The 24,761-nt window shown below is 48.9% G+C and overlaps 1 protein-coding gene and 1 long non-coding RNA gene across 5 annotated transcripts in view; one reads left to right on the top strand and one right to left on the bottom strand.

The window, feature by feature from the left end:
• Positions 1-24,186, top strand: part of LOC142405246 (mitogen-activated protein kinase kinase kinase 3-like) — an 83,262-nt gene extending 59,076 nt beyond the window's left edge. For 3 of the 4 annotated variants that reach the window (XM_075492310.1, XM_075492311.1, XM_075492312.1), the window contains 10 exons: positions 6,924-7,057; positions 9,835-9,908; positions 11,924-11,991; positions 13,921-14,013; positions 15,031-15,225; positions 16,051-16,199; positions 16,963-17,094; positions 19,813-19,942; positions 20,560-20,737; positions 22,017-24,186. In XM_075492310.1, coding sequence (XP_075348425.1) covers positions 6,924-7,057; positions 9,835-9,908; positions 11,924-11,991; positions 13,921-14,013; positions 15,031-15,225; positions 16,051-16,199; positions 16,963-17,094; positions 19,813-19,942; positions 20,560-20,737; positions 22,017-22,245 — 1,382 coding nt within the window. In that variant the 3' untranslated portion in view covers positions 22,246-24,186. The remainder of the gene's footprint in view (positions 1-6,923; positions 7,058-9,834; positions 9,909-11,923; positions 11,992-13,920; positions 14,014-15,030; positions 15,226-16,050; positions 16,200-16,962; positions 17,095-19,812; positions 19,943-20,559; positions 20,738-22,016) is intronic. The other variant, XM_075492309.1, reaches the window with a different exon arrangement.
• Positions 12,753-17,746, bottom strand: LOC142405249 (uncharacterized). The gene is made up of 3 exons (XR_012774108.1): positions 17,567-17,746; positions 15,431-15,550; positions 12,753-13,071 (listed from the first exon to the last, which is right to left on the bottom strand). It is a non-coding gene; the product is annotated as an uncharacterized LOC142405249 (long non-coding RNA).
• Positions 24,187-24,761: the final 575 nt, after the last annotated feature.

Here is a 24,761-nt window from a genome sequence, read left to right as displayed (position 1 = left end):
CCCTGCAGGGACTCGAGTTTGTTCATAGCCTTGTGTGGTCTTTTCTTTGGTTTTCTGTCCTTGAGTTTATGCTTTTCTTGCTTTCTAAAATGCTCTTGAGCTTTTTGAAATGACAAGTACTCTTGATGAGCTGTCTGTAGGACCTTTTGTTTGAAGAACCTTGTAGGATTTTGTAGAGCGCAGGGTGCCTTGTGCAGAACTGGTAAAGCAGCCTGTAGGAGTGTATAGCAGGGGTATAATTATTCATATTACAACCTATAGGCAGGATCAATGATCTTGAAATACAGTGAATACTCTCTGCTGCATCTGTGGGTGCTGGTTACAGGGTAATTTCTACAGATCCCTGTTGTTTTCATACAATTATTCGACAACTGTAGAAACAACAGAATCAGAGGCCTTGAATAAAGTGGGATCCTCCTATACAAATATATATGAAGATATGCTTCATTCTCCAAAGATCTTCTGTGCTTATATAGCAGTAAAAACTTCGAAACTCTTTTCTCTGTGCAACAAAGAGTATTTTTCTCGAAGAATTTGTCCTTCCTCTGTCTCATAGCCTGTGCTGCCTTGGTAACATATCCTGTGGTTTGCTGCATCTCAGACAATGATATATAGGAAATATTCTTCTAGGGTAGGTCCAGTATAGCCCCTTGTGCAGCCGTGCCCAACTCTTACTGAAGCCAGGGGTGGGTGGTACATGTACAAGAGCTCTCTTTGGGCCTGTTGTTTGGATGTGCCAGGGATGTCTTTTTCTGTTGTGTTTTTTTTTTCTAGCTCACACGGCTCTTGAGAGTTTGCTCAGAGTCTGGCAGAGTCACTAGATGATTCTGAATGAAATGCACACACAAATACATGGTAAGGCACAGAGCCTCAGCAGAAACTGTGCTTGAGCAAAACATCTCTGCTGCTCTTTTTTGGCACTTGTTAAGCTGTTAATGTAAGCCAGTGAAGAGCTGTGGCACCGGGAGCTGTCACTGATATGTGAACCAAGCGTGATGGGCAGAATTGATCCCATGTGTAGCTGTGCTAGTAAGAAGATTAGTTCTTGCATCGTTAGACTTTCCTACTAGCTTTTATGTCATGCTTTGGCCTTTCCTTACTGTTTTGGAGCTGCTGTAATACCAAGAGAGTCTCTGACCAGATCCCTGCTGACTGTGAGGTGTCCCTGCCTTGAAGAGCATCCTGTAGATAAGACAAGGCAGACAAAGTAAGAGACGTCAGCTCTGCAAGGGTGCAAACCTGAGGTACAGATGGGTTTTGAGGGAATGCCTGAATACCAAAGTGGAGGAATGGGTATAACATGCTGGCTTAATCTAGATAATGGAGGAGGAGGACTGGGCGGCACCAAATGTGGGATGTAGAGTGTGCTAACGTTAGGGTCTTCAGAGGAGTCAGCATGCCGATTGCTAATGCGCCAAAACCAGTGTCCTCAGTGCTGTTATATTGTTAGGTAGCAAAGGTAACCAGCCCATGCTACAGTCATTCCTCTGGTTTTTTCCATGCAGACCGTCAGACTTGCTCTTAGTTTGAAAAAAGGTTGCAACAAACCCTCTGCATGGTAACAGCACACCAGACCTCTCTTTGGAGTTAGCTGGGGTCTGTATGAAGTTACTAGAGCCCTGCTTAGGAGCTGTTTGCAATCCAGCAGATTCAGGTTTTTGACTTCCTGAGTCAGAACTGGGTAGTTTAGCAGCTGGGCAGAAACTCCAGTGAGCTGAAAGGGAGAGCAGTGTTTCAGGTAGAGCATAAAACTGAAAGTCAGGCAATAGACAGACAGAGACGATCCTGTGTTGTGGTTCCCTGAACGAGGGATTTCACTGAACTTGGTGGATAGTCAAAAGGCAGCCTAAGAGGCTGGGATTTCTGTAGGAGAAACTGTTCTTCACTTGCAGTTGCAAGGTATTTCACAGTGTTTGCTTCTGCTGTCATCAAAGTGGTTGCTATCAAGAGAAGCTCTTAACTCAATTCAGCTTTTCTCTTGAAATCCCATTTAAAAGGAGATTTGAAGTGACTTTATAAAAAAAAGTGGTTCATGGTCATGTTCTCAGTGTTCCTGAGATCTCATATTTTTCTGCTGACTCTGCCATGTTAGCAGCAGCGAAAAATAATAAAGCTGCATGTTGTTGGCACAAGCACATTGGAAGGGGGGTAGATGTTCTGGGGAAGATTTGGATATTTTTGCTTCTGCTGGACAGAAAATGTCTTCACTCCATGTCCCTGAAAAACCTTATACGAAGTCAATATTTTCTTTTTTTTTTTCCCATAAACTTTTTCAGTGGGAATTCCCCCCCTCCCCCCCCTTCCCCCCCCCATCCCCCCCTTTTTGGGGGGAGGAAGTGGAAAATGTTCCAGTCTCTTGGTGACCAGCATCTGCAAACGTTCAGCTGACTGCCAGGAAACTTTGGCTAAAATCTGTTTGGATTCTGGATTTTCAGATAGCTGAGGGTTGTTTTTATTTACTTTGAGGAAATCCATGTTTCAGAACATTATCCACAAATTATTCAAGAGCCCCATTCCAAAATCACCATTTCAATGGAAACATTTGCCAAAAGTTTTGATTTTGTTTCTTTTTTTCCCCCCTCACGGTGGCAAACCAGGCTGCTGAGCTGTGGCATCATGTGCCTGCCAGCCCTCTCCAGATGAGGAGTGAATGCTGGCTGGGTCCGTGCTGTCAAATATGGACCAGCCATGAGAACAGCAGGATTTTCGCCTCGGAGAATTGCCACCGCAGTGGTGGTACCCAGGTTTTCATGGGTGCCTGGATACGTGTGCAGCAGCGTCTAACCCCTGCTAGCACGCTGGGAGGATTTGAATACAGATCTCTGGAGGGAGATGGTACAAAGACTTTGCTGGTGCACAGGCTGGCCAGATGACTCTGAGAAACAAAGGCTTGGAGGTGATATCTTTGCTGTTAAATTCACAGGGCCAGGACACGAGCACTGGCTGGCCGTTGATGGGGTTGCTTAATCATTAGCACATTGCCTGGCCAGCCCTGGACTGCCGTCCCAGCAGTGCCCGGTTACAAATTGGGGTAGCATGGTCTAGGGACCTGTTGCAGGAGTTGGGATGAATGTGACCCCCTCTGTTTTGAGAAGAGGAGGAGAATTTGACTGTGTGCATCATGCCAGCTACTTTAGGGCTAGAAAATGGGCTCTGTCCTGCTTATTAGGATAGAAGTACCCTAAAGTTTGCCTTAAATCAAGATGTAGGACTCCATCCTCAGAGGATCAGCATGGAGAGGAGGGAGACTTGTAGGGGTCCCACTGAAAAAGAAGAAATTGAGGGGGATTTGGTCCATCTGCTCACACCTCCCCTTGACAGTCACAGAGGGAGAAATTTCCTGCAGGTTTATCTCTTCTTGTGCCGCTGCGTCCTGAGCCCCGTGTTTCTGGCAGGGCTCAGAGGAACAGCACATCTTGACGTCATGTCCCTCGTTCGGCTCTGCGGTGACATCATCCCAGGGCTGGGCTCTCTGTGGCTGCAGCTGTGAGCGTAGGTGGCTGCCAACAAACGCCCCCCCAGCTCTGACTTTTAAGGGGCTTCTATTCTCCATCAGGACCCCTGCTTGATGCCGATTGGTGATGGATGAAGTTTTGGGAAGGACCTGCTGGGGCAGGGAAAGGGTGAAGCCAGGGAACACGGAGGCGGAAGGAAGCCAAGCCTGGCACAGGGGAGCTGGCTGTACATGCAGCACCACGAACTCTGCACATACTGCATGAAAGACACTTCTTCAATAAAAATAACAGAAGGGAACATGAAAGACCCCAGTAGATGCCAGCAGTGACTGTAAGTCTCCGTGCTGGCCCGGTTCACCCTTCTCGGGACATGCTGTGCTCTACTCTCAAATACATGGCTTTATATTAGTGCGTGTAACATGGAGCAGGAATCCCTTCCCAAAGCACCTTGCTGCAAAGGGTAACCGAGGTCAGATGCTCAACTGGTGCCAATCTGCAGAGTTTCTCTGAGTTCAGGAACCTTGAATAGAGCTGCTGAGTTCTGGCCAGCATTCAGCTTATAAAGATGTGCCTCAAAGCCTGCCCCATCCCCACTGGGTCTGAGGTCTGGAGCTGACATGTAATCCTGTAGACCCCAGAAGGACAGCCCCTTGGGGTTCTCCTCTCTCTGCCTGGTGCTGCTGCTGTTTCTTGAGTATTAGCTCAAGCGTGAAGGGCATCCATGATGTTTCAAACAGGCACATCTGGGCTTGTCTGTCCGTCTCTGCCTCTGGGTGGGTAAAGCAGCATTATCTAATATATCCAATATGCCTTGTGTTGTCCTCACTGTGAATTAAGCCTGCCATTGAGTACCACAGTTGCTCTCTCTCCCTGACCCCTATTTTCATTCCCCCCCACCAGCAGCACTGAGATTGACTGAGGTTTTGTTAACGGGGCAGGATAGGGCTGGAGGGGGGAATCAACCTTGGGCTCTGAGGCTCTGATCCCACCACCTCCCCGTGTTCCTCCCAGGCAGATGGTCACGTGTGGATGTGAAGCAGCAGCAACAAGTGCTCCTGAAGGTATGAAGCTGCATAAATTACTTCGAGCAGCTCTTCTACCCGAACAGCCTGGCTGAAAGGGATCTGGTTCAATCCAGCAGTTTCCAAGCGTGCAAAAGCCTGAGCGTTTTGTTTAACTTCCTTGCCTGCTGCTAGTGTCTTATCCCCTTTTACAGTTTTTGGCAGGAAATGTGACTCTGGAAGGTCAAACACAACTGACCTGATGACTGGGAGTAGTTGTTACAGGCAAAGGCTTAATGTGAGATCATGCAAAGTCTTTACAGTTGTGATAAATCTCATTTAACTCCCTGGGTTCAAAATCAAACAGGGCATGTACAGCTCTTTGTAAAATCTGAGTTTGAAGACTTCCTGGGCAGTGGGTGGGTTGTTGCAGCGAAAGATCCCAGCACTGCATGAGCAGATCCACACCTCTTAGTAGCAGTAACAGAAATGCTCACTGAAGCTAAGATACAGCGGTTACAGCACGTCAAATCCTCTAGCAGCTTTTTGGAGCAAGAGCCACCCTAATGTCTTTATGTGGCATTCTGGATTGACATCTGCTAAGCAAACGAGGGGGTGATAACGCAGTGATTTATACAGGGTGCCCGAACTGTTAAATGGTTAAACGTTTGTTTATTTATCTTCAAAGAGAGGATGCCGTACTTCCCAACTGGTTTTGTTTTTAGGGCTGGTGGAAAGCCAGTTCATTATGAGCGCCGCAGCACTCGAGAGATTCTCTCCCTCTGATCTTGGCGTTACTTCAGTTGGGTTTTTTTCACTGTGTTCTTATCCTGCAGGAAATCTGTGAAGGAGAAAATAGGAAGAAGAAAAAAAAGTAACTCGAAGCCATATGACTTTTATTTTTACAATGCGAGCAAGGAGCCTGGAGGGAGATGTACCATGGGACAGAGATATCTATGTATTTGGTATAAATCCAGCAAGCCTGATTTAGTGATCTTTAATGCTGGTGTGACACTGTTAACGTTAGGAGCTCCTGATGCGTATCAGCTTAAGTCGAAGGTGGGGACTTGGACTTGAAGTGTTGATCATGCTGATGGATTTATGCCAGAGATCAATCTGGCACAGTGACTGTGATGCAAAATAGCAGCAGAAGAGGCACAAGTGTTGTGTTGATCAGTGTTGACTTTTCACGATCGGACAGGCCCCTTCCCAGTACTTTTCTCTTGCAATATTGTGCTAAGCCTGGGCATGTTGTTACCAAATGGTAGTGACGAACAAAAGTGGGTAAGCAGTGTAAGGAAGCACATCTCCATGTGCTTTCTAACTCTTCAAGGATGTGTGCTTTTTAGAAGTCTGCTTAAAAACAAGTTGTTGTGTTGGTGTGAAGGCTGACATTGCACAATTCCAGCTGGTTAAAGCTCCAGCACAGAGCAGCACGGTCCTCCATCAGCAATTCCTTGCCATGAAGTGATGACAGCCCAGAGATGGAGGGGAGGGACTGCAGAAAGACAAGCGGAGCCAAGCCTGTGCATCTGGGCCAAGTGAGGGCAACACTCCCTAAATCCTGAAAGGCACAAGGAATCAGTTAGGGTGGATTTGAGGGAATAATGGGGAGGAATGGGCCATCGACGTAAAGAAGCTGTGGAGTTGTCTCCTAGGTGCAAAACAGAAACCCCCTTTGCTAAGCAGGTCTGGTGGTGTGCCTGCGAAAGCCTTGCTCCCTGTGCCAAGGTGTGCATGATGCACTGTAAAGCCCCAGGGGTTTCCAGGTGGCTCTGCCAGTGTGGAGGCTCTGCCAGCTGCAGGCATGGAGCCTCTGGGGCTACAGACAGGGGAGACAACCCTCCCTTGGCAGGAGATGGGATGAGCTGATCCCGTAAGTCTTGCCCCTCCCCGTGATGCTTGGATTTGAGGGCTGGTTTTCCTTCCTCTTTACTTTCGTATAGGGAAGGGGGAGAGAAGAGGGGTATTTGAGTGCAAATTGTTTTCCATATAAGAATTGTTTAAGTGATGTTGCACCGAGTTCACCTGGGCTGTTCCCAGATTGCTGAACGAGGCAGTGACATGATCCAGGGAGGAAATGCCTGGAAGTCAAAGAGGAGAGGTGGGTTTGGATTTGCGTTTTGCTTTGAGATTGTCTGATTGTATCACAACAAAACTCTGGACCCCTTTTCTTTTTGGTGTTGACAGAGCACCTGGATACAGTGCACAGCTCGTAGGATCCAGGGTAGGTTGAAGGCCAAGTCTGCTAGATGTTGTGTGGCCCCACAGTAACAAACTGTCCCTGTTGCACAAGCTTTGTAGGATGCCTGTAAACAGTATTGCATCTCTAGTTCCTCCATTCCCTTCCACCCAAGTTCAAACCCAGCAGCGTCTCCGGGAGGTCTGTGATCACTGGAACAGCGTCTCTGAAAGGACTTGGATGTGGCAAGTCCTCTCCTTGACCCATGCCTTTCCCGTGTCCTAGGCTCTCTGCACACTGGCCGGAGCTCTCCACCCCCAGGGAGCGTTCCCGAAGAGCAGCAGCAGATTGCTCGCCAGGGATCCTATACCAGCATCAACAGCGAGGGCGAGTTCATCCCCGAGACCATGGATCAGAACGTAAGTGGGGCCCGGGGAGTGTGGGTTAAACTGGAACAGCGTCAGGCACGAGGGAGGCTGCGCTGTCAGTGCCGTTCTCACCATTAAATCCCCAGCGGGCCCTGTGCATGTGGCTCAGGCCAGCTTTTTCCAGGCACGGGTGCCCCTGGGCTTGACATGCTCAAGAAACAGCAGGCCCGATTTCCAGGAACCCTAAAATCGGCTGCAGTGGTGATGGCAACATACTCAGGCACCTCAGGTAGCTCTGGAGGAGCGTAGATCTGGCACAAGCGTGCACACCAGCTGCCGGGCCCTTGTGGCTGCAGCCTTTCCAGATCACGGGGACCATGAGGGAGTGTGTGAAGCAACTGATTGCCTGTGATTGCAACAGCCCGGGGATGTAAGCAGCTCTCGCTGCTTCCCGTGTGCTGTTTCTGCCTGACCTCCAGCTACAGTTCCTGGCTCTGCCTGCAGCCTCTTTCTGTGGTTTTGTCTCTCTGTTCGTCCCCCCATATATTTTTTTTCCTCTCTTAATAAGGAGTTTGTATATTCCAATCCCTCAGTAATAAAAGAGCAGCTAGTTCTTCAGCACAGTGATGAGCAGTACCTCTTCCTCCAGTCAATTTGGTAACCACGATGGGGGAAACTCTGGAGCGTCGAGGGATCAGAGTGGGAGCAGCTTACACCTCCCTCTCCATTTGCATCTCTGCTCAAGCTATAGCTCCGAAAAGCTTAGTATAGGTCCTGTGAAGTCAGCTGGGCTAACTGGGCACACAATTCATTCTTGCAAAGCTCTTGGAAGGGCAGGACCAGGATCCACAATTTGCAGGAGGACTAGCTGTGCAGGAGGGACACGGAAGGACATCTGGAAGGCGCTAAGCTCACTCCAGCAGGCTGCTGTGACAGCTCCCAAGGATCTTGCCTAGGGAGATGTGCATTTCTTATACTCAAACAGCACCCACTAGCTCCGCTTTTGTGTGCAGGCTGTGCCAGTGTTTCCATGGCAAAGTTGTGTTTTCAATGGTTTATTATACAGCCATTAATAAAATAAGAAGTCACTCCGGGTGAGTCTTGGCAGCGTCAGACTGCAGATGTATCTTGTGCTCCTTGCAGCCAAAAGTTGGCTTTCTATTGTTTTCACATGCCTTCCAAACACGTTTGGTAGGATTAAGACAAATTGTGTGTGCGTGCCGGGGGAGGGTCCACATGAACCCCCTCTTGGGTGTAAATCAGCGCAGCTCCACTGGCTTTTAATGGAGCTCTGTTAGCGCTAGCTGAGCTCTGAGCCTGCTCCTGATGAAGGTTCCCAGATGCTCTCCTCACTTTTCCCCAGCATCATGCTGTGGGTGGCCTGCTGCCCTTCTCTGGCGAGTTAAATGCAGGAAAAAGGGGATTTGGGGTTGGCTTTTTTTTTTCCCCTCTTCTCATTGTGCAGCCATGCTTTTCGCCATATGGGCTTTGCCCTCAGAATGTCCTCGTGCTGCAGCTTCCATATGTGCCTTGTGGAAAACCACTTACAAGCTAGTGCTTGCTGCCTTTTGGGGGATGCCCCCGTGCAAGCCTGTGATATAACTGCAGTCTTTGCCTTGAGACCAGCTTGGCAGATGGACAGAGGTTGAGTATGGAGCCTGCTTGGATTCCCAATGGATTTCTATGCTTTCGAGAAATGAGTCCGTTTCAGCATTATTTTAACTGCTGGGAGAGACCTGGCATGGCTGGCAGAGGTGGAGAGTGGGGTCTGGCAAGGGTCTTGCTCCTCTTTGGCTGGTGCACTTTGAAGGATGAGGCTTTGGGGTAAAAACTGGGAAGCACAGAAAAATCTCACTTTCCAGTTGGGACTGTCCTGCCAAAACAATGTGAGCTGTTATGACAACCGGTTGAGGACGTCTAACGCAGGAACAGCACATGGAAAGGGAGGCTGTTCCTGTACACGGGGAAGGAGGAGCGATGTGGGTCCGACAGCCAGCGAAGCGTGACTCCACGTGGTGTTTAACCCTCGTTGCTCAGCTTTCCTGGGAACGAGCTGGGCTTGGGGCTGGCTGTGGAGTAGGGGTTAACAAGTGTCCACAATGGGTCTGCAGCCAGGAGGATGCATCTACCGACGGCAGCAGAGCGTGGCCCTGAGCAAGCTCTGCTCCACGTAGAAGTGCACATAGCCCCTAGGTTTGCCACTCAATACAAAACCTCTATTGTTACTAACCAGCTATAAATAACCCCGTCCAGTACAATGTCTCATCCAGGAAGCAACACAAATGCAGCTTTTGACTCACTGAGCTAGTGAGAGCCAAGCCAGTTCCTCCAGCCAAAAGCCCTGATGATGCTTCGCTTATCACTGGAGAGGAAGGCTGGTCTCATGTGCCAGGGCAGCTTGGGGAAGTCAGGAGTCCAGGGCTGCGATCCTGGCTGTGGCGCACAATATCCACCGGCCTTGGGCACGTCATTTGTGTCCTGATTTTCTTTTTTTTTGTTACTATTTTTTTTCACAAATACTTTGAGCACTTTGAACCTCATTGACTTCTCAGCATGGTTTGAACATCAGGGTGCTAATTATCTTTGCCTCGGTTTCCCTACTAGCAAATAGCAGCTGGAAAGAACAATAATCCATAGAGGGCATCATAAATGGATTTCCACTGGGAAGAAAACTTTTGTTAGATTGGATCTCACTGCGGCTGGCATCAGCTGGTGTAAAGCAGCTGGCTTCAGTGGAGCTTTGTTGACCCTGCAGAGGTCTGCTGGTACTGGAGCTTGGAGAGCTACAGTGCATGGTTTTATTGTTTTCCCTTTTCTTTCACTGTCAGATGCTTGAAGCTTTCATCAGCCCTGATGAGTCGCTCTCTGGGAGCTGCCAGTCGCTGGACAGATCTGTAGACAGGTGAGTTGTGCATGTCACCATGTTCACAAGCTGAAATGCAGCCTCCACTCCATAGCAGGAGAAGAGCAGGGTCAGCGGCATCCCCTGAGGTTCCTGTTGGGATGAGGATGTACCTGAGAAAAACAAATGCATCCTGAATGCTAAAAACCAGATCCTGGCACAGACATCTGTGCAATGGTATGATTTGAATTGCAGTAATCTGAGCTGGACAAAGTAGCTGGGGATCTGCAGACATCCTGGCTTTGTGTGCCCAGGTTTTCTGCTTCTCCCTCTCCTACCCCTCCAGCTCTCTGCAGTCACCGGGTCAGTACTCCGTTAGCCTCTCCATGCCTCCTCCTCTCCGGGCATGCTGTCTGCTCTCTGTTGAGGGCTTGTAAGTTTGGCAGCCCCTGTGCACTGCTAGCAGCCACGGCCATGTCAGTCAAAGTGCTGAGGACACTAGACGAGCAACAACTAAGTTTAGCTTCTCGGCAGGAAGCATCTAGGACACGTTGTACTAATACAGGCTGCAGTTCAATAGTTGGTGCGGCTGGTTGGTCCAAGCTCACACGTGCACAGCAACTGTATGTTTGCTGCTGTGCACGGTAGGCTGTGTATAAGACACAGTGTCCTTTTTGGAGGCAATATATATTTTTTTCCATCTGCATCAAAGATTTTCTTTTTTTTCCCCTGTTGCTTTTGCCATACAGCATCAAGGCTGTGTTCCGGCGGGTCTGCGTTGTGTTGATTTGATTGTGTAGCGTGCTTCGGGTTTGCAGCTCTGTGCATTTTGGATCTGTCTCAGCATCAAGGTCCATTTCCTTTTTGTGGCTTTTAATAATTTCCTGTGATGTATTTGCTCGTTGTTACAGCTGTATCGAAGCTGGATTCTGTGTGCTCCCAGCCTCAATGCCCCAGCTTTGCTTTTGCACAGATTTTGCTAGGAAGAACAACAGAAGGGGCATGGTCTGGTTATAACGCTTTATTGTGAACCAAGAGAAGAGTGTTAGGCATGTTTGCAAGAGGGTAGTATGGCTTGGTTTCACATACAAAGAAGCAGGCAGCTGTGTTTAGTCATGGGGTCTAGGACCTGGAAAAGGCACGAGGAGGGCTGTATTCTTCAAAGGCAGAAAGAGGAGTAAGCATGACTATTCCTCCAAAGATGTAGCTGAGTGATGGCTGCCAATTGCTTGAGATGGCATTAGCCTCAAGAGGGCAGAGCTAGTCACCAGGCATGGTGACCAGTCTGACGCTAAGAAATAACACGACAAATTCCTCTTCACCATAGCAAACCTGTTGTGATCAGCTTTGACATGAATAGATTTCAGAGCACTTTACAAAGCAGATTTCTACTACTATGCCCATTTTGTTAAAAGGGAGAGTGGAAAAGCAACCTGTCCAGATCACCCTGTTGGCCCTTACAGAGGCTGGGGTAGGATCACTGAGATCCCCATGCAGTGCTTTATCATCCTCTCAGCGTAGTTTAAAGACCTTGCGCCTTCAAGCACCAAGCTCACTCTCTCCCTTCTGGTCTCCTGGGAGGGTGCGTGTGCCCAGGGGTGGTACAGACCCTCCTGTGTGAGGAAGGCGGGGGATGATGTTGCAGAGAAGGGGAGATCCGCATGAATACAGTGTGACCGAAGGACTCTGCAGCAGCTAAGCAACGTTCATAGAAAGCAGAGTTGCACGGTTGAACACTTGATGTTGAGGGAAGAGAAATCTGCAGGCCTCCTTCAGTGCTGTCTTGTGCATAGGTGTTATGGTCTTTGGCTGCTTCGTTTCAGCCTGGTGAGTGTGTTTTCTGCAGCATCCCTTTTGTTTGCCACAGGGCAAGCTGTGATCCAGCAAAAAACCAGACTTCATTCTTGTGCAGGTTGAAGATGGGAGTTTAGTTGGGTAGACTGGGCTGATCAGTGGTCAGTGCGTCTTGTGGTATAGCCTGTGCTTTCTGCGTGTCATCACTTCCTAATTTATTCTACAGCCTTTCTGATATAATAAAGTGTATCTTTTTTTTTTTTCTTTCCATCCCTTTGCAGCCCTCCCTTTACTCAAACCCCTGTTCCTGGAAGGAAGAGCCATCCCAAAGACAGTCTGGATTGCATGGGTAAGCACTCTTGGAGGTTTGTATTTGCTTAAAAGTATAAAAAGCATGTAATAAAGAAACTGGATAAAGGCTATTAGAGGGGTGGCACTGCATAAAAAGTAATTAAAAACAATCAAGCAAACCAGCTCCATTGCTTAGGTTACACTGCAAAATGACCCTGCAATGGTCAAACATGAATGTTCTCTAAAATCAAAAGACCCAGAGCATCAAACACAGGCAGGGCTGCTCTTGTCATCATTAACCCTTCTTGGCTCTCAGCAATAGTGGTAGCACTGAAGAACATTTGGGCCTGGTTTGGGAATTGGTTTACAGCAACAACAGTCCAAACTGGGTAGCAAGGGCCCTGAAGTAAATTAATGCAAGCAAGTATAGCTGTTGAAAGATCAGAGATGAGCTCTGTGTTGGAAGAAGGTGCTGAGGGGGCCTTGCTCTTGTATTTGGAGTCAACTGGGAGGTGCTGAGAAGCTGGAAACAGCCTTGTGGCATCACCTTTTGTCTCTGATAGTACCCGTGAGTTGCACTTTCAGGATCCCAGCTTCCTACATAGCAAAACCCAAGTCCCAAACTCTCTAGGGAGTTATACCTCTTTCATTAATAGTAATCTGTAATACTGCAAGTGCCATTAGAGGAAGTGTATTGGTAACTTGCAAGGATCATAGGTTACTGCTTAACCACTTATAAACATCCAGCTGGTTAAATCATGGAAACTCTGTAATATTGTAATGACTTTCACTATTAAAAATGAACAAATGGCAGTCAGCCTGTAGCATGATAACTCATTTCTGGCCTGAGGCAGGATTTCTAGACTGAAGTGTAGAGTTGAAGCTGCAGTCAGTCCATGTCGCTGAAGGTTTTAATACATCCCTGGTGGTAGGGGAAGCATTTTGGTTTGAGACACCACTCGGCATCGTCGCTTACACGTGGCTGGCCGGGAACCTCTTGACCTGTCCTTGTTACTTTTCTTACTGACCATATTGCAGCCATTATGTACTCCTCTTGCACACTGCTGTAATGGGGAAATCATGCTGAAGTGCGGCCGAGGCCAGGAGTGGTCTCCAAGGAGCGGCTGCTGGCCTCAGGCTAAGACAAACAATCAGAATGGACTGTGTCATTAGAGTTGGATGGAGGAAAAACAGGAGGTGAAAGATGGGGGGGGGAAATGACAGATATTTTAATCTCAAGTTATTCAGTGCTACCAGCAATGGCTTCCTGTGCTGTGTTTTTTTTTATTTAAAAAATATGTCCTTATCTCACATGTCCATCCATCTCTCTCATAATCTCATGTCTGATCTAAACTGATGGTCTTTAGTCCCTCCTGTATATTCTTAAGTCTATCAATCAAAGTAAATATAAAAGTTTGGAGCTCTGGGGGTATAAATTGGTCTCTGGCTTTCAGAGATCAGGAGTCGCATCTAAGAAGAAGGAGGGAAGGGATTTTCCGGTGTTAGCCAAGTGCTGGATTTTTGCGTTTCCCTGGAAATAGCTGATATCAGAGCAGAGGTTTTGGAATAGATGGATCTCAGCCTGACCTTGCCTGGCAGTTCTGTTTCCACGCTAATTTTTGTATTTTCCATGTGCAAATAAGACGTTTAGTGCACTGTCTTGGAAATCAGGCATGGCCTATGTTAATCCCCTGCCTTGTATTTGGACAGTGTGGGCCAGGGTCCATAAAGTCAGCAGTTAAACCTCTTTGCTTTAGGGGAACCGAGACCAGTGTGTCTAACCCTTAGCTTCCACTAAGGAGTGTGTGACTGTGGACAGATTTCAGAGTGAGCCTTGGGGAATGTATGGTCGTGTAAATGAACAGCTTGTCGCCTCGTTCGTGCCTGTAATTTAGCATGAAGACCAGAACGCTTTCCCATAAGAAACGCTCTGGGCATTTGATACTGAGCTGATCTCAGAAACGCATCTCTTCTTCCCTCCTGACAGATTTCGACATCCCGTTCTGCGAGAGGTTTGGGAAAGGTGGGACCTTTCCGAGGCAGTACCACCTCTCCCAAAGTCGCAAGGACTACAGTGATGGTAAGAAAATGATGGAGGGTTGGGGAGGGAGGTGCTCGGTCCAGGATCTCAGTGGCTTGTGACAATGCCTAGGACTGGAGAGACTTGGGAAGGAGGATTTTCTAATAAAAGGAGAAGAACCAAGTAATTTGGGATTCACTTGCGTATTCTGAAGAGCATGCTCTGTGACACCTTGCGGGTCTGCTCTTGGGAAGTGCTGAGCATCTACAGCATGTATGAAAGTCAGTGCTCAGCTCCTCCTCTGCTTATACCTAGTGTTTTAACTTAGCCCCATGGATGGGTAGCATTTCTCATCCCTGGTGATATCAACCTTTCTGTCCCCCTAAATGGCTTGCTGTTGAGGATGCTGGTTTGTGACCTTTACAGGAGGTTTCTCACAGAGCTGTAGGAAATCCCCTAGCAATTTCAGGGTAGCAGTATCTGTTCACATCTCTGTTTTAAGCTGTTGAGCTCTGAGCTTTGGGGCCCGCTCCATCACCTCATTGCTGCTCCTTCTTTCACTGTGTGAGACTGCAAGTGGTGGGAGGCAAAACTGAATAAGGATCAAATTCCCTTGGAAAAAAAATACTGAGGACATGCAGACAGCATATTGAGCCTTCCAGAATGAACTTCATCTCTCACTGACACCACCCTTGTGCAAGCAATTATCATGAGATCTGGCATTGCTTGTGTGGTCATTTGTATTGTGGTGTTAGGGGATGGCAGGGATAATTTGCAGTGTAAATCCCTGCCTGTTCAGAGTTTAATTGTGAGGAACAACCAACAAAACCCCTAATGTAATTAAACTGTTGCAAATGCCTCTGGAAACATCTGCATTAGATGTAATGCCTGCTGTTAACAACTCTTAAATTGAATTAAAAATGTTCACAAGGCTTTGCTTCAGTTTCATTAAACTGGTTTTGTTTAATTTGAAGAGGTGCATGACTGGCTCTGGGCAGTGACGTGAGAAGGTGGTGATAGGTAGATCCAAGCTGGTGTGTGCGTTCTTGCCATAACTCTCCCCCTCTTCTCCTACAGGCCGGAGGACTTTCCCAAGGAGTTACTTCCCACAGGAGAACCTGTTTCAGCTTGTCCCTTCTAGCCGAACCAAGAGCTTTAATGGGGACAGCAAGCTCAGCACATTGCAGTACGACGAGTACAGGCCCAAATGGTGGAACAATTGTGAAAAAGGTCTGCAGGTCTTCAGCACCTCCCCTACGAAAGCTAGGAACTGTAAGTGAATCAAAGCCACTAATGTCTGAGGCCTCAGTACATCTGGGTCTCGACACAAAATTGAGTTACCGTCACCTGCTGAGTTAATGGACATCAGCTAAGCTAACCATGTGTGAATGCACCCTGATTCCATCCCCAACAAAAGGCACACTGCGCTAGCTTACGTCTCAATGAGGAAGGTTTAATACAACACACTGTATCTTACCTTGGCCTTGACTTGAGGGCGCGTATGGGGTCAGCTGGTTTTCATCACTTGCTGAGTTGCAGAAAATTGCATTTGTCCTGGACTGTCGATGTGCTCGCACAGCAGAAGCTTCTAGGAGACCTGGGATGCAGGAGCAAATGGATGCAGAGGTTTTGCAGGCTGCTCTGGTACTGCAAGACTGCCTGTACTGTAGAAATTGGTGCATTCTGGGCCTGTTCAGTGATGGATAACAACCTAGAAATGACTAGTGAGATAAAACTCTTTACTGGTCCCTGCCTGGGTTGCTGCTCAGCCATGCCATATCCTGCTAACCACTCCTATAGCAGAGGAATGTTCAACATTAGCTAAGAAAGCAGTTTCTAGAGGAAGGACTCTAAGGAAATATGACTTTTCTGGGACTTGTTTCTGCTTTATACTAACGCAGACTGGGAGACATCCCCCCCCCCCCACCAGTAGCACTCGTGCAATTAAAACTGGTTTGCCCCTGGGAAGAGGGTGGCTCACTGCTTGCCTTGGTGAGCTCATTGCGAGCCTGATCTGCACTCTGTAGGGTCAGGTGGACCCTGGTGCTGAAGTCTCCCCGCTGTGCTCTTCTCTCAACCCTCTCCTCTCTCGTGTAGCCCTGCAGGCACCTGTGAACTGGAGGCTGGGGAAGCTGCTCGGAAGAGGAGCTTTTGGGGAAGTTTATCTCTGCTATGATGCCGACACTGGCCGGGAGCTGTCGGTGAAACAGGTGCCTTTTGACCCTGACAGTCAAGAGACAAGTAAAGTGAGTATGAGAGCAGGACTGCGTTCTGCAGCATGTTGGGGGATTGTGGGCTGGAGGCTGAGGGGTGGTGGAGGGCAGTGTGTAAAGACAGTGTGTGTTGTTTGTCCTCTTTGGCGTGGTCCCCAATGGCTTGTGGCACCAGTCAGTATGCACCGATGACTCCTCTACCTCCCAGTTCCTTGGTTATGTTGGGCCGCTCTGTCTTGAGTATCATCTCTTGCAGGTCTGTCTGCTCTTCCTTAGTTTCAGCCTTCTTGCTCCCTTCATCTTCTTCCTGCTCTGGGCTCCGCAGTAGCTTTGCTGGTATCTTCACTCATGCCTTTCCAGAAAAACCCCTTGAGCACAAGTCAATAAGTAAACCTGTCTCAAATCCAAGCCCTCGTGTATCCCATCTCTTTCTCTCCTTACCTGTTTCTTCAAACACTGGAACAGGCTTCCTAGAGAGGTGGTCGATGCCCCAAGCCTGTCAGTGTTTAAGAGGCATTTGGACAGTGCCCTTAAGAACATGCTTTAACTCTTGGTCAGCCTTGAATTGGTCAGGCAGTTGGACTAGGCGATCATTGTAGGTCCCTTCCAACTGAAATAGTCTATTCTATTCTATTCTTAGGGCAGCACTCCTCATTTTTGAGCCTTACGTGGCTGATGTCCTCGTGGGCAGCTTCACAGGTGCTGTGAAAAGAGTGCTCAGCATCGAGCAATATTTGGATAATATTGCCAAAGTAACCATTCCCTTTCGTCACGAAGCATGTCTGTTTTGTTGCAGGAGGTGAATGCCTTAGAATGTGAGATTCAGCTGTTGAAGACTCTCCGTCACGACAGGATAGTGCAGTACTACGGGTGCTTGCGGGATCCTGAGGAGAAGAAACTGTCTATCTTTGTTGAATACATGCCAGGGGTAAGTGTGGTTCCTGCTAAAGATTATTCTGAGAGACAGAGAACAGATTTAGACTGCCCTGGAGTTTGGTGAAATTTGGATCTGGAGTTCTGCTGAACTGTTCAGCTGAACTGCTCTATATCTGATGAGCCAAACCAAAACAGTGGATGCATCCCTGAGGCTTGGGAAAGCTTAGGTTGTGAGTCAGATGTCATGGTGAAAGCCCCTCAACGTGCAGTGGGTGAAATCAAAAGCCTTGAAGGCAGGTTTTAGATTTGAATCCTGGAGCAGGGTGTGTTCACCGTCTGGAATCTGAACTTGGTGAATGTGGGACATGATCCAGATCTGCCTCCAAACACTGTGGCCTGAGCCCATCCTTAAGTATTTATTGCAAATCCCTGCAGGAAAAGTTAGTAGTACAACTGTCCACCCACAGCTGTCATCAATTATTTATGGCTTTCAGCACGTGTGTATTAAAAATGGTGTTACTCACTTGTAAGTCTTCTCCTGTTCAGGACAGAACTTTTTGTTGGTAGCATTATCCTCTTGTGCAGGAGTGGCTTCAATTTGTGACTTTGCTGATAGAGGATGAAATAGCCCTAGGGAAAAAGAAGATCAGAAAGCTTTGAGAGAGCCTAAGCAGGGACTGGGGAATGTACACAGATTAGTTGAACATCTCTTTCTCTGTTTGCGAGCATGTGAATTACATCAGCCACCTAGACAAAGTCATCGGTTGGTATAAACCAGCATAATGCTATTTACATTGCCAGAGGATCTGGTCTGCTAAGTCCCGCCTGTCCAGCTGGATTCATTCCCCAGAGTGTGGGAGAATAAACCCTTGTTTATACAGAGATTTGTAAGGTCAGAAGGCACTATTAAGTCATCTGGTTGCAAATAATCTTGGTCATTAGTAAACGTGCTAGAAGCTCTCCTAACGCATCTTGCATGTGAGTAATCAGGTGGACTTTCATGCGTTTGAGTACCTTCCAAGCCCTGTCCTCCCTCTCTCCCTGCGGGCAGACATCTCACTTTCAGGCCTTACCACGCGGTATGGACCCAGAGGAATAAAACCTGGGATTTTCAGCAGTCCCCTTGCTGCTTACTCTGCAGTGTGCTGATGTTTGTTAGCAGCCAGGAAACCAACATTTGATGCTGGGGCAGTGTCCAGCAGGGCTGGAAGTTGAATGTTTGTTTTTTTAATGATAAACCAGAGCTCTGACCAAATACAGATTGACTTTCGTGCTGCAACAACGGCTCATTTCACAAAAGCAGCTCAGGGCTTTGGTTTCCAAGGCCAGTGGAAGTGAATGAGTTCCCAAACCTTGCAGGACAGCAGCTCCACAATGCTGGGTCTGGCCAAGCTTCTGATTTAGCGCAGCCAGCTTGGCAAAATCTTCACGGGGCCAAGGTTGGGTGCACCATTAGCCTGGCATTCTTACGACTGCCCCCATTAAATAGCTGACTCTGTATTTTCTGTCCTGCCCTACCCATAAACTATTCTTTTAAATTTATGCTTGGGAAGTGGAATGGTCTATTTGACTACGGGCCTTGAAGACCCTGTTTCCCCCATCAAACAGTATCATGTTTGATGTCCCCCATTCAGTGTGAGGGAGGCCAGGATAAGAAAGCTTGTTCGGGTTGTGGGTGAGGGAATACACCCTGCATACAGGTTGCACAAGGGGGTAATTTCAGAGCATCTCGGGTTACTTCAGCAGCACTGTGAAAGGGAAAGGAGAGGCCCATCGACAGGATCACCACCAGCCTCCAAAGAAGGCCAAAACAGTAGCTGGGCAGAGCGACAGCAGAGGTGGGTGGATGTGGAAAAGCTGATACAGTTTGAGTGACTGACTTGGAGCAGAGTATCCCACCGTTCCCAGAAGAGGACTATGGCAATCTTGGATAAATCCCGGAGCTGCAAGACAGGCAGAAACAGGATGAGTTTCCCCTCCTGCTCTTCAGCCAACCTGAATGCTGGAGGTAGATCTGTGGGTGTGACTTCTCTGAGCCTCAAATCTGCCTCTGGTTCATCCCTGCTAGAACCCACTTCTGGCATAGTAAGGGATGTCCATTTCCAAGTTGGCAGAAAATATAGCTAAAACCAAGGGGGTCAGCCTCTTACAGATGATAGATGTCTGCACCCCTGCTTCCTTTCCTCTTTGATCAATAAAATCAAACCAGTAGGAGCCTGCATGCCTGGGGCAGAAATTCAAGTACCTGCAAATTGTCTACCCTGGGTCTTCTTGGTGAAGCAGTCCCATGTGGGGCTGATCATGTCCCTCATGAGTCTTTCTGCCCCATGGCAGTGGGTGGTCCTTGCTGTGAGAAGTTGTGGGGACAGGCTTCATAGAAGACTGACTCATCAGCTTGGCCCTGAAAAACTACTTGAGTTGATCCTCTCACTTGAGTTGTAACTCCTCATTGGTTTGGTCCCTCTCCATGAGCTCTTGGTGACATCCAGCCACTAGAGGGGGAAAAAGATCTGTAGTGGTGGCAGAAGGTAACACTGATACCCATCAGAGACCATACCTCTTTCTCTACTGGGATCTGGGACACTGGGGACAAGTCCTTGCTCTGTTCAGCACTTAGTGGATTTTTATCTTGCTGTTTCTACAGCAGAGGGTTGGGTTTTTTTTCGAGCTGGAAGGTGGAGTGGTCAGGAAAGTTTAAAAAGTCACTGCGACGTGATGCACCTGGTTCTGCTGGTCCTTACAGTTGATGTATGTTGTTTCTTTGCAACAGGGCTCAATAAAGGACCAGCTAAAAGCTTACGGTGCTCTGACCGAGAATGTCACTCGGAAGTACACCAGGCAGATCCTGCAGGGAGTCTTCTACTTACACAGCAATATGATTGTCCACAGGGACATTAAAGGTAAGTAGATAATATTCACATAAGAGAGGTTTATTACTTGCTTGTATTTGTTCAACCCAACCTCCCCCCGCCCCAATATAAATTCTTGTGCAAAACATAGTGCTGGGATCTGGTATTTAAAGTATTTTTGCCCCTGGCCTTCACCAACTTGAACCATGAGAATCCTGAATAAGCAGCTGAAACCAAAATCTTGTGCTGTCTTCCTGCTTGGGAAGCCCAGGTTAAGTACTTGAGAGGGATTATTGTTAACTGCCCTTACACATCTGAAAACCTGGCGTAACATACCCAAGAACTGAGAGGCCCTGGCATTCAGAGGGATCTGAAGCTCTGTTCTGCTGTCTACACGTGGGGAGGATGATCTGTTGTCTCCTATTCACTGCTCACTTTTGGGAAACCCGCTGAGTGAGGCTATCCAGGAGAGCTGATGGGAGTCAACCCTCCTGGAGAGCAGCTGCCTTAGGAGAGGTGGGTTTTGTGGAATGCCGAGTCCAGACCCATCAAGGCTCCCTCATGTCCAGCTCTTTGCCTTTGCCCTTCCTGCTCTCCTCACTGTAGCCACTTCAACTCAGGTTGCTGCTTCATCTCTTGGGGTTTTTGTTTTTGATTTTCCCCCCTAGGTGCCAATATTTTGAGAGATTCTGCTGGAAATGTGAAACTTGGAGATTTTGGGGCCAGCAAACGCATCCAGACCATCTGCATGTCTGGGACTGGGATTAAATCTGTCACAGGAACACCATACTGGATGAGCCCAGAGGTTATCAGTGGAGAAGGCTACGGAAGGAAAGCTGACGTGTGGTAAGGAATACAGTAGAAACCCCACCGCTGCCGCTTCAACAAATGATCCCTTTGGGAAGTTGGAACGGGAACAATAGATGTAGCTAGTAGCTGGAAGATGGAGCAGTGCAAAGGATGGAAATAGGAGCTAAATGTTAGGATCAACCGTGCAGGTATCCAGAGGGAGCATATTGTAGCTGAAAGTCCCAAAACAGGAGCACTCAAAATCACAACTTGCTTTTGGAAGCTTTTATCATGTCTGAGGGCCATGCGCAGCTCAACCCCGTAGCTGCTCTTCAATCCTGGAAAGCAGGTTGATAACAAAGTTTGCTAAAAGAGCTGTTGAGTTTTGGTGGCCCTGATTTTACATCAGCTAAACCCAGCTCGGAGGCTCAGGGAGGATCTTGTGTGGCCTCTCAAAAACTGCTGCTGGGTGATTGCACTTGGCTCGGGCACAAAGACAACCAAAATCACTGGCTGCTTGTGAATGTTTTGATCTGTGGAGATCCACAGATGTTGGCTGGAGCCTAAAAGAGTTTGGATAATGGTAGTAATCCTCCCAATAAATGGGGAGGAAGCACTGTTTTCGCAGTGTGCTTTCCATTGGGTGCCCAAGCAAAGTAGGGTCAACAAAAACTAGTCTCTCCACTGGAGGCCTGGGGTGGAAACCTAGGGACTCCTTAGCAGGCAGCCCTGCACCGTCTGCTCTGGCTGATGGGAGGGTTTAATTTTTTAGAAGCAGCTATGAATGGAGGTGGCAGAGAGAGTCCCTGCTGAGACGAGGACTCCTCAGCAAGCACAGGGAAACCTCTCAGGCTCTTTGCCGCTCATCTGACGTGCTCCTTCTCAGATGCATGTTGGAGATGAAGTTGGATGTAGGTGAACACGTTTCATTCTGGTTCAGCTTCCTGGGGAACTACATGCTACTGCTGAAACTGTGGTGTCTAAACTTGTGCCTGGGTTTCCCTTCAGGGCACGCTCCGATAAGGTTTCTCACATGCTTTTATGAAACTTAGTATCTGCCAGTTAACATAGGCAGAAAAGCCACCAGCTTTAGGGCAAGGCTTGCAAGTTCACTCTTGCTAGTGGGAGCGGAGAGCCCTGTGCCAAGGAGCTGTGTGAACAGTGAGCTTCAGGGGGCCATGCGTGCTGGAGACGTGTGCCCAACTCTCACGCGGGTTTGCTCCCCGCGCAGTCCGTCCCAGGCAGGTGCAATCCTAGAGCCGATCAGACTTCAAATGCACAGCCACCCCCGTCCCTTACCCTCTGTCTCACCCCTGCGTGCTTGGCGTTGTTGCAGGAGCGTGGCCTGCACCGTGGTGGAGATGTTAACGGAGAAGCCGCCGTGGGCAGAGTTCGAAGCCATGGCAGCTATTTTTAAAATCGCCACCCAGCCGACCAATCCCCAGCTCCCCGACGGCGTCTCGAACTCCTGCCGCAACTTCCTCAAACAGATCTTCGTGGAGGAGAAGCGGAGGCCGACGGCCGAGGAGCTGCTGAGACACCCCTTTGTCAACTGCGGGCTCTGAGCCCCTGGCAGCGGGGATGGGGAAACGCCGGTGGCAGGGGGGCGGCCGCCAGACCCGCGGCCTTTTGCGCTCTGCGGTTCAGACCTCCACACTGGGCTGTCCTGGCAGTGGCCCCCACGGGTCCCTTCTTGCTTGTCACCGGCTCGGCACCCACCACGTTGCTGGATTTCCAAGCTGCGCTCGGGACCGTCAGTGCCGGGAATTCAGAGCGAGGGATTTCCTGGACTGTGCGGGTGCTGGGCTAGGACCAAGTAACCTTCTTGTCGCCAGCAATGTCGGGGTCGTACCCCCTTGCCGTGTTACTTATCTCTTGGGGAAAGTGCGGCGAATGGGATCTGTCGTCCCCCCCAGCAAGACAACGATGCTGGCAGCGTCCCCGGGAGCAGTGGAGAAATAAGATGCTCGGTGGCGATCACCACCTTTCATAGGGGAACAGACACAGGCTTCAGCCAAGCCGGAGGAGATGATCCTCAGACCGCAGAGTCGGGGGGACCCGGGTGTCCCTGTTCACAAGGGGACCGAACCCTCCTGGAGGTCGCGGGACCAGCCAGCGTCTCCAGCGGGGCGGCGTTTAATACTGTTCTGTGCCTTAAGCGGTTACAATCAAGGAGTGATGCACAAAGCATGGAGTCGGGCTCAGTGATGCAGCAGCCGTGTTGACTTTGCCTTTGTGCGTGCGTGTGTGTGTGTGTGCACGCGTGTGTGTGCGAATCTTGGAAGAAGGGGTCTTCTCGGGGCGCAGGAGGTCTCTGCGGGGTACACCCGCGGACGGATGCCTGGGACCTCTGCCACGGGCCGTGCAGAGGGATGTCTAAAAGCTGTCGATACCTGCGGTGGGCAGGGCTGAGCACCAGCCAGTTCGTGCTGGGAACCATCAGGGTTCAGGTGGGAGCTGGAGGGGATCTTGGCGAGGGCGGCTCTCTGCCCATAGCTGTAGCCCTGCTAGCCGTGCCCATGCTGCTACGCTGGGGCTCGAGGGATGCCAATGCGTTTTGGATGTGAAGCTGCAGGAGGAGCCCAGTGGGTCTCCATAAAACCCAAGCAGGTGCCTAAAATTAGGGAGAGAGGACCGGTGCCTGCAGATCTGGGCTGCCAAGGGCTGGGTGCCTCCTCCTCTGTGCCTCGTGGGACCAGCCCCGGGTGCAGGGAAGGGGGACGTCACCTCCATGGTGGTGCCTGAGGGAGCAGCTGCAGGACCATGAAGCCTCAGAGCGGGAGAGCAGAGCTGCGTCGGTCGAGGGCAGCTGGAAACAGATTTCTTCCTGCAGTATATTTGAAGTCATAGGAGAAAACGGGCCAGTTGAAAGCAGAGTTGGGCTACAGCCTCTTTGACCAGCACTACCCTGCTGGAAAACCTGGGCAGGGAGCACGCACGAAGTCCCTGGAAGCTAATAAATTAATCAGATCTTGGTTATTTTGGACAAATTAATTGCACCATCCCACCTCCCCCTTCCCTGCTGCATTAGCTATTTCCACCCAGCTCAGCAAAGGGTTAAATAAGTAGTTACCGAGAGGTTGCCATCTTCAGGCCAGTGTGTCAAACACAGGTTTGTTTTAATATTGTTTTTAATTGAAAATGAAAAGCGTTGCTTGGACTGAAGAGGAAGTTGAGAAATTGGTTGTTCGTGTGACTTCACGCATCCTTGAATTCTTCCGCGTGGAAGAGATCAAGACTTTGCACCACTGGCGTGGCGGTGGGAGCGTTTCCTTGTCCACAGCTCGGAAAAGAGAAGCAAAAATTAGAGTTATTTCAGTTAAAAAAACCAAAACAAAACAAAACACTGGTGTAGTGTTAGGGCAAATTAAAAGAAATAGCTAAAAGGATTCCCTATAAATTTGCCTGCAAAACTGCAGAGGCCAGTTATTACCCAGGCTGGGCTCGGGTGGAGCTGGGGGGGCTGCAGCGGCGCAGCACGGGGGTTTTGTGCCACTGGACCACAGCGGTGATGGGCAGCTCTCCTCGGGGGGGGATAAAATCATCTCCTTTCTCCAAGGAGGAATGAAGAATTTCATTCTGTGAGCACGACCAAATCCATCAGTCTGTTCAGTGATATGGGATGGAAGGAAAAAAAGACAAGGGAAAAAAAAAAAATCAGTGTTGGCTGGGAAGGGTTTTGTCAGAAGAGGGTAACAAAGTGTGTTTTCACCAAAGCTAAAAAAAAAAAACCAAAACATTTTTAAGCTGTTTTTTCCTCTTTCATTGAATCTGTTTGGTTTTGATTTTCTCAGCCCTTCAGCGGTGGGTGGGTGTTTTCCTTCTTTGCAAAGCCTTGAGAGCAAAACGGGCTTCCCAGCCGCCCCGAAACGCTCCCAGGGCCCCCAGATCACCCAGACCCTCCCGTGGACGGATGCGGCTCGTGCGTGGGTGTGTGTGTGTGTGCACACGTGTGTGTGCACGTGTGCGCGTGCGACTCGCTCCTCAGGTGCCTTTGCCTTTTTATTTTTTAAAACCCTTGCAGTGTTCTGATGTACAGAATGAAACTAGGAAAAGAGAATGTAATATTATGCTATGTAAA

Source organism: Mycteria americana, chromosome 2 (genome assembly GCF_035582795.1).
Source record: "Mycteria americana isolate JAX WOST 10 ecotype Jacksonville Zoo and Gardens chromosome 2, USCA_MyAme_1.0, whole genome shotgun sequence".
NCBI lineage: Eukaryota > Metazoa > Chordata > Aves > Ciconiiformes > Ciconiidae > Mycteria > Mycteria americana.
Note: the sequence above shows the minus strand (reverse complement) of the source record. Positions and strands in the feature narration are given on the sequence as shown.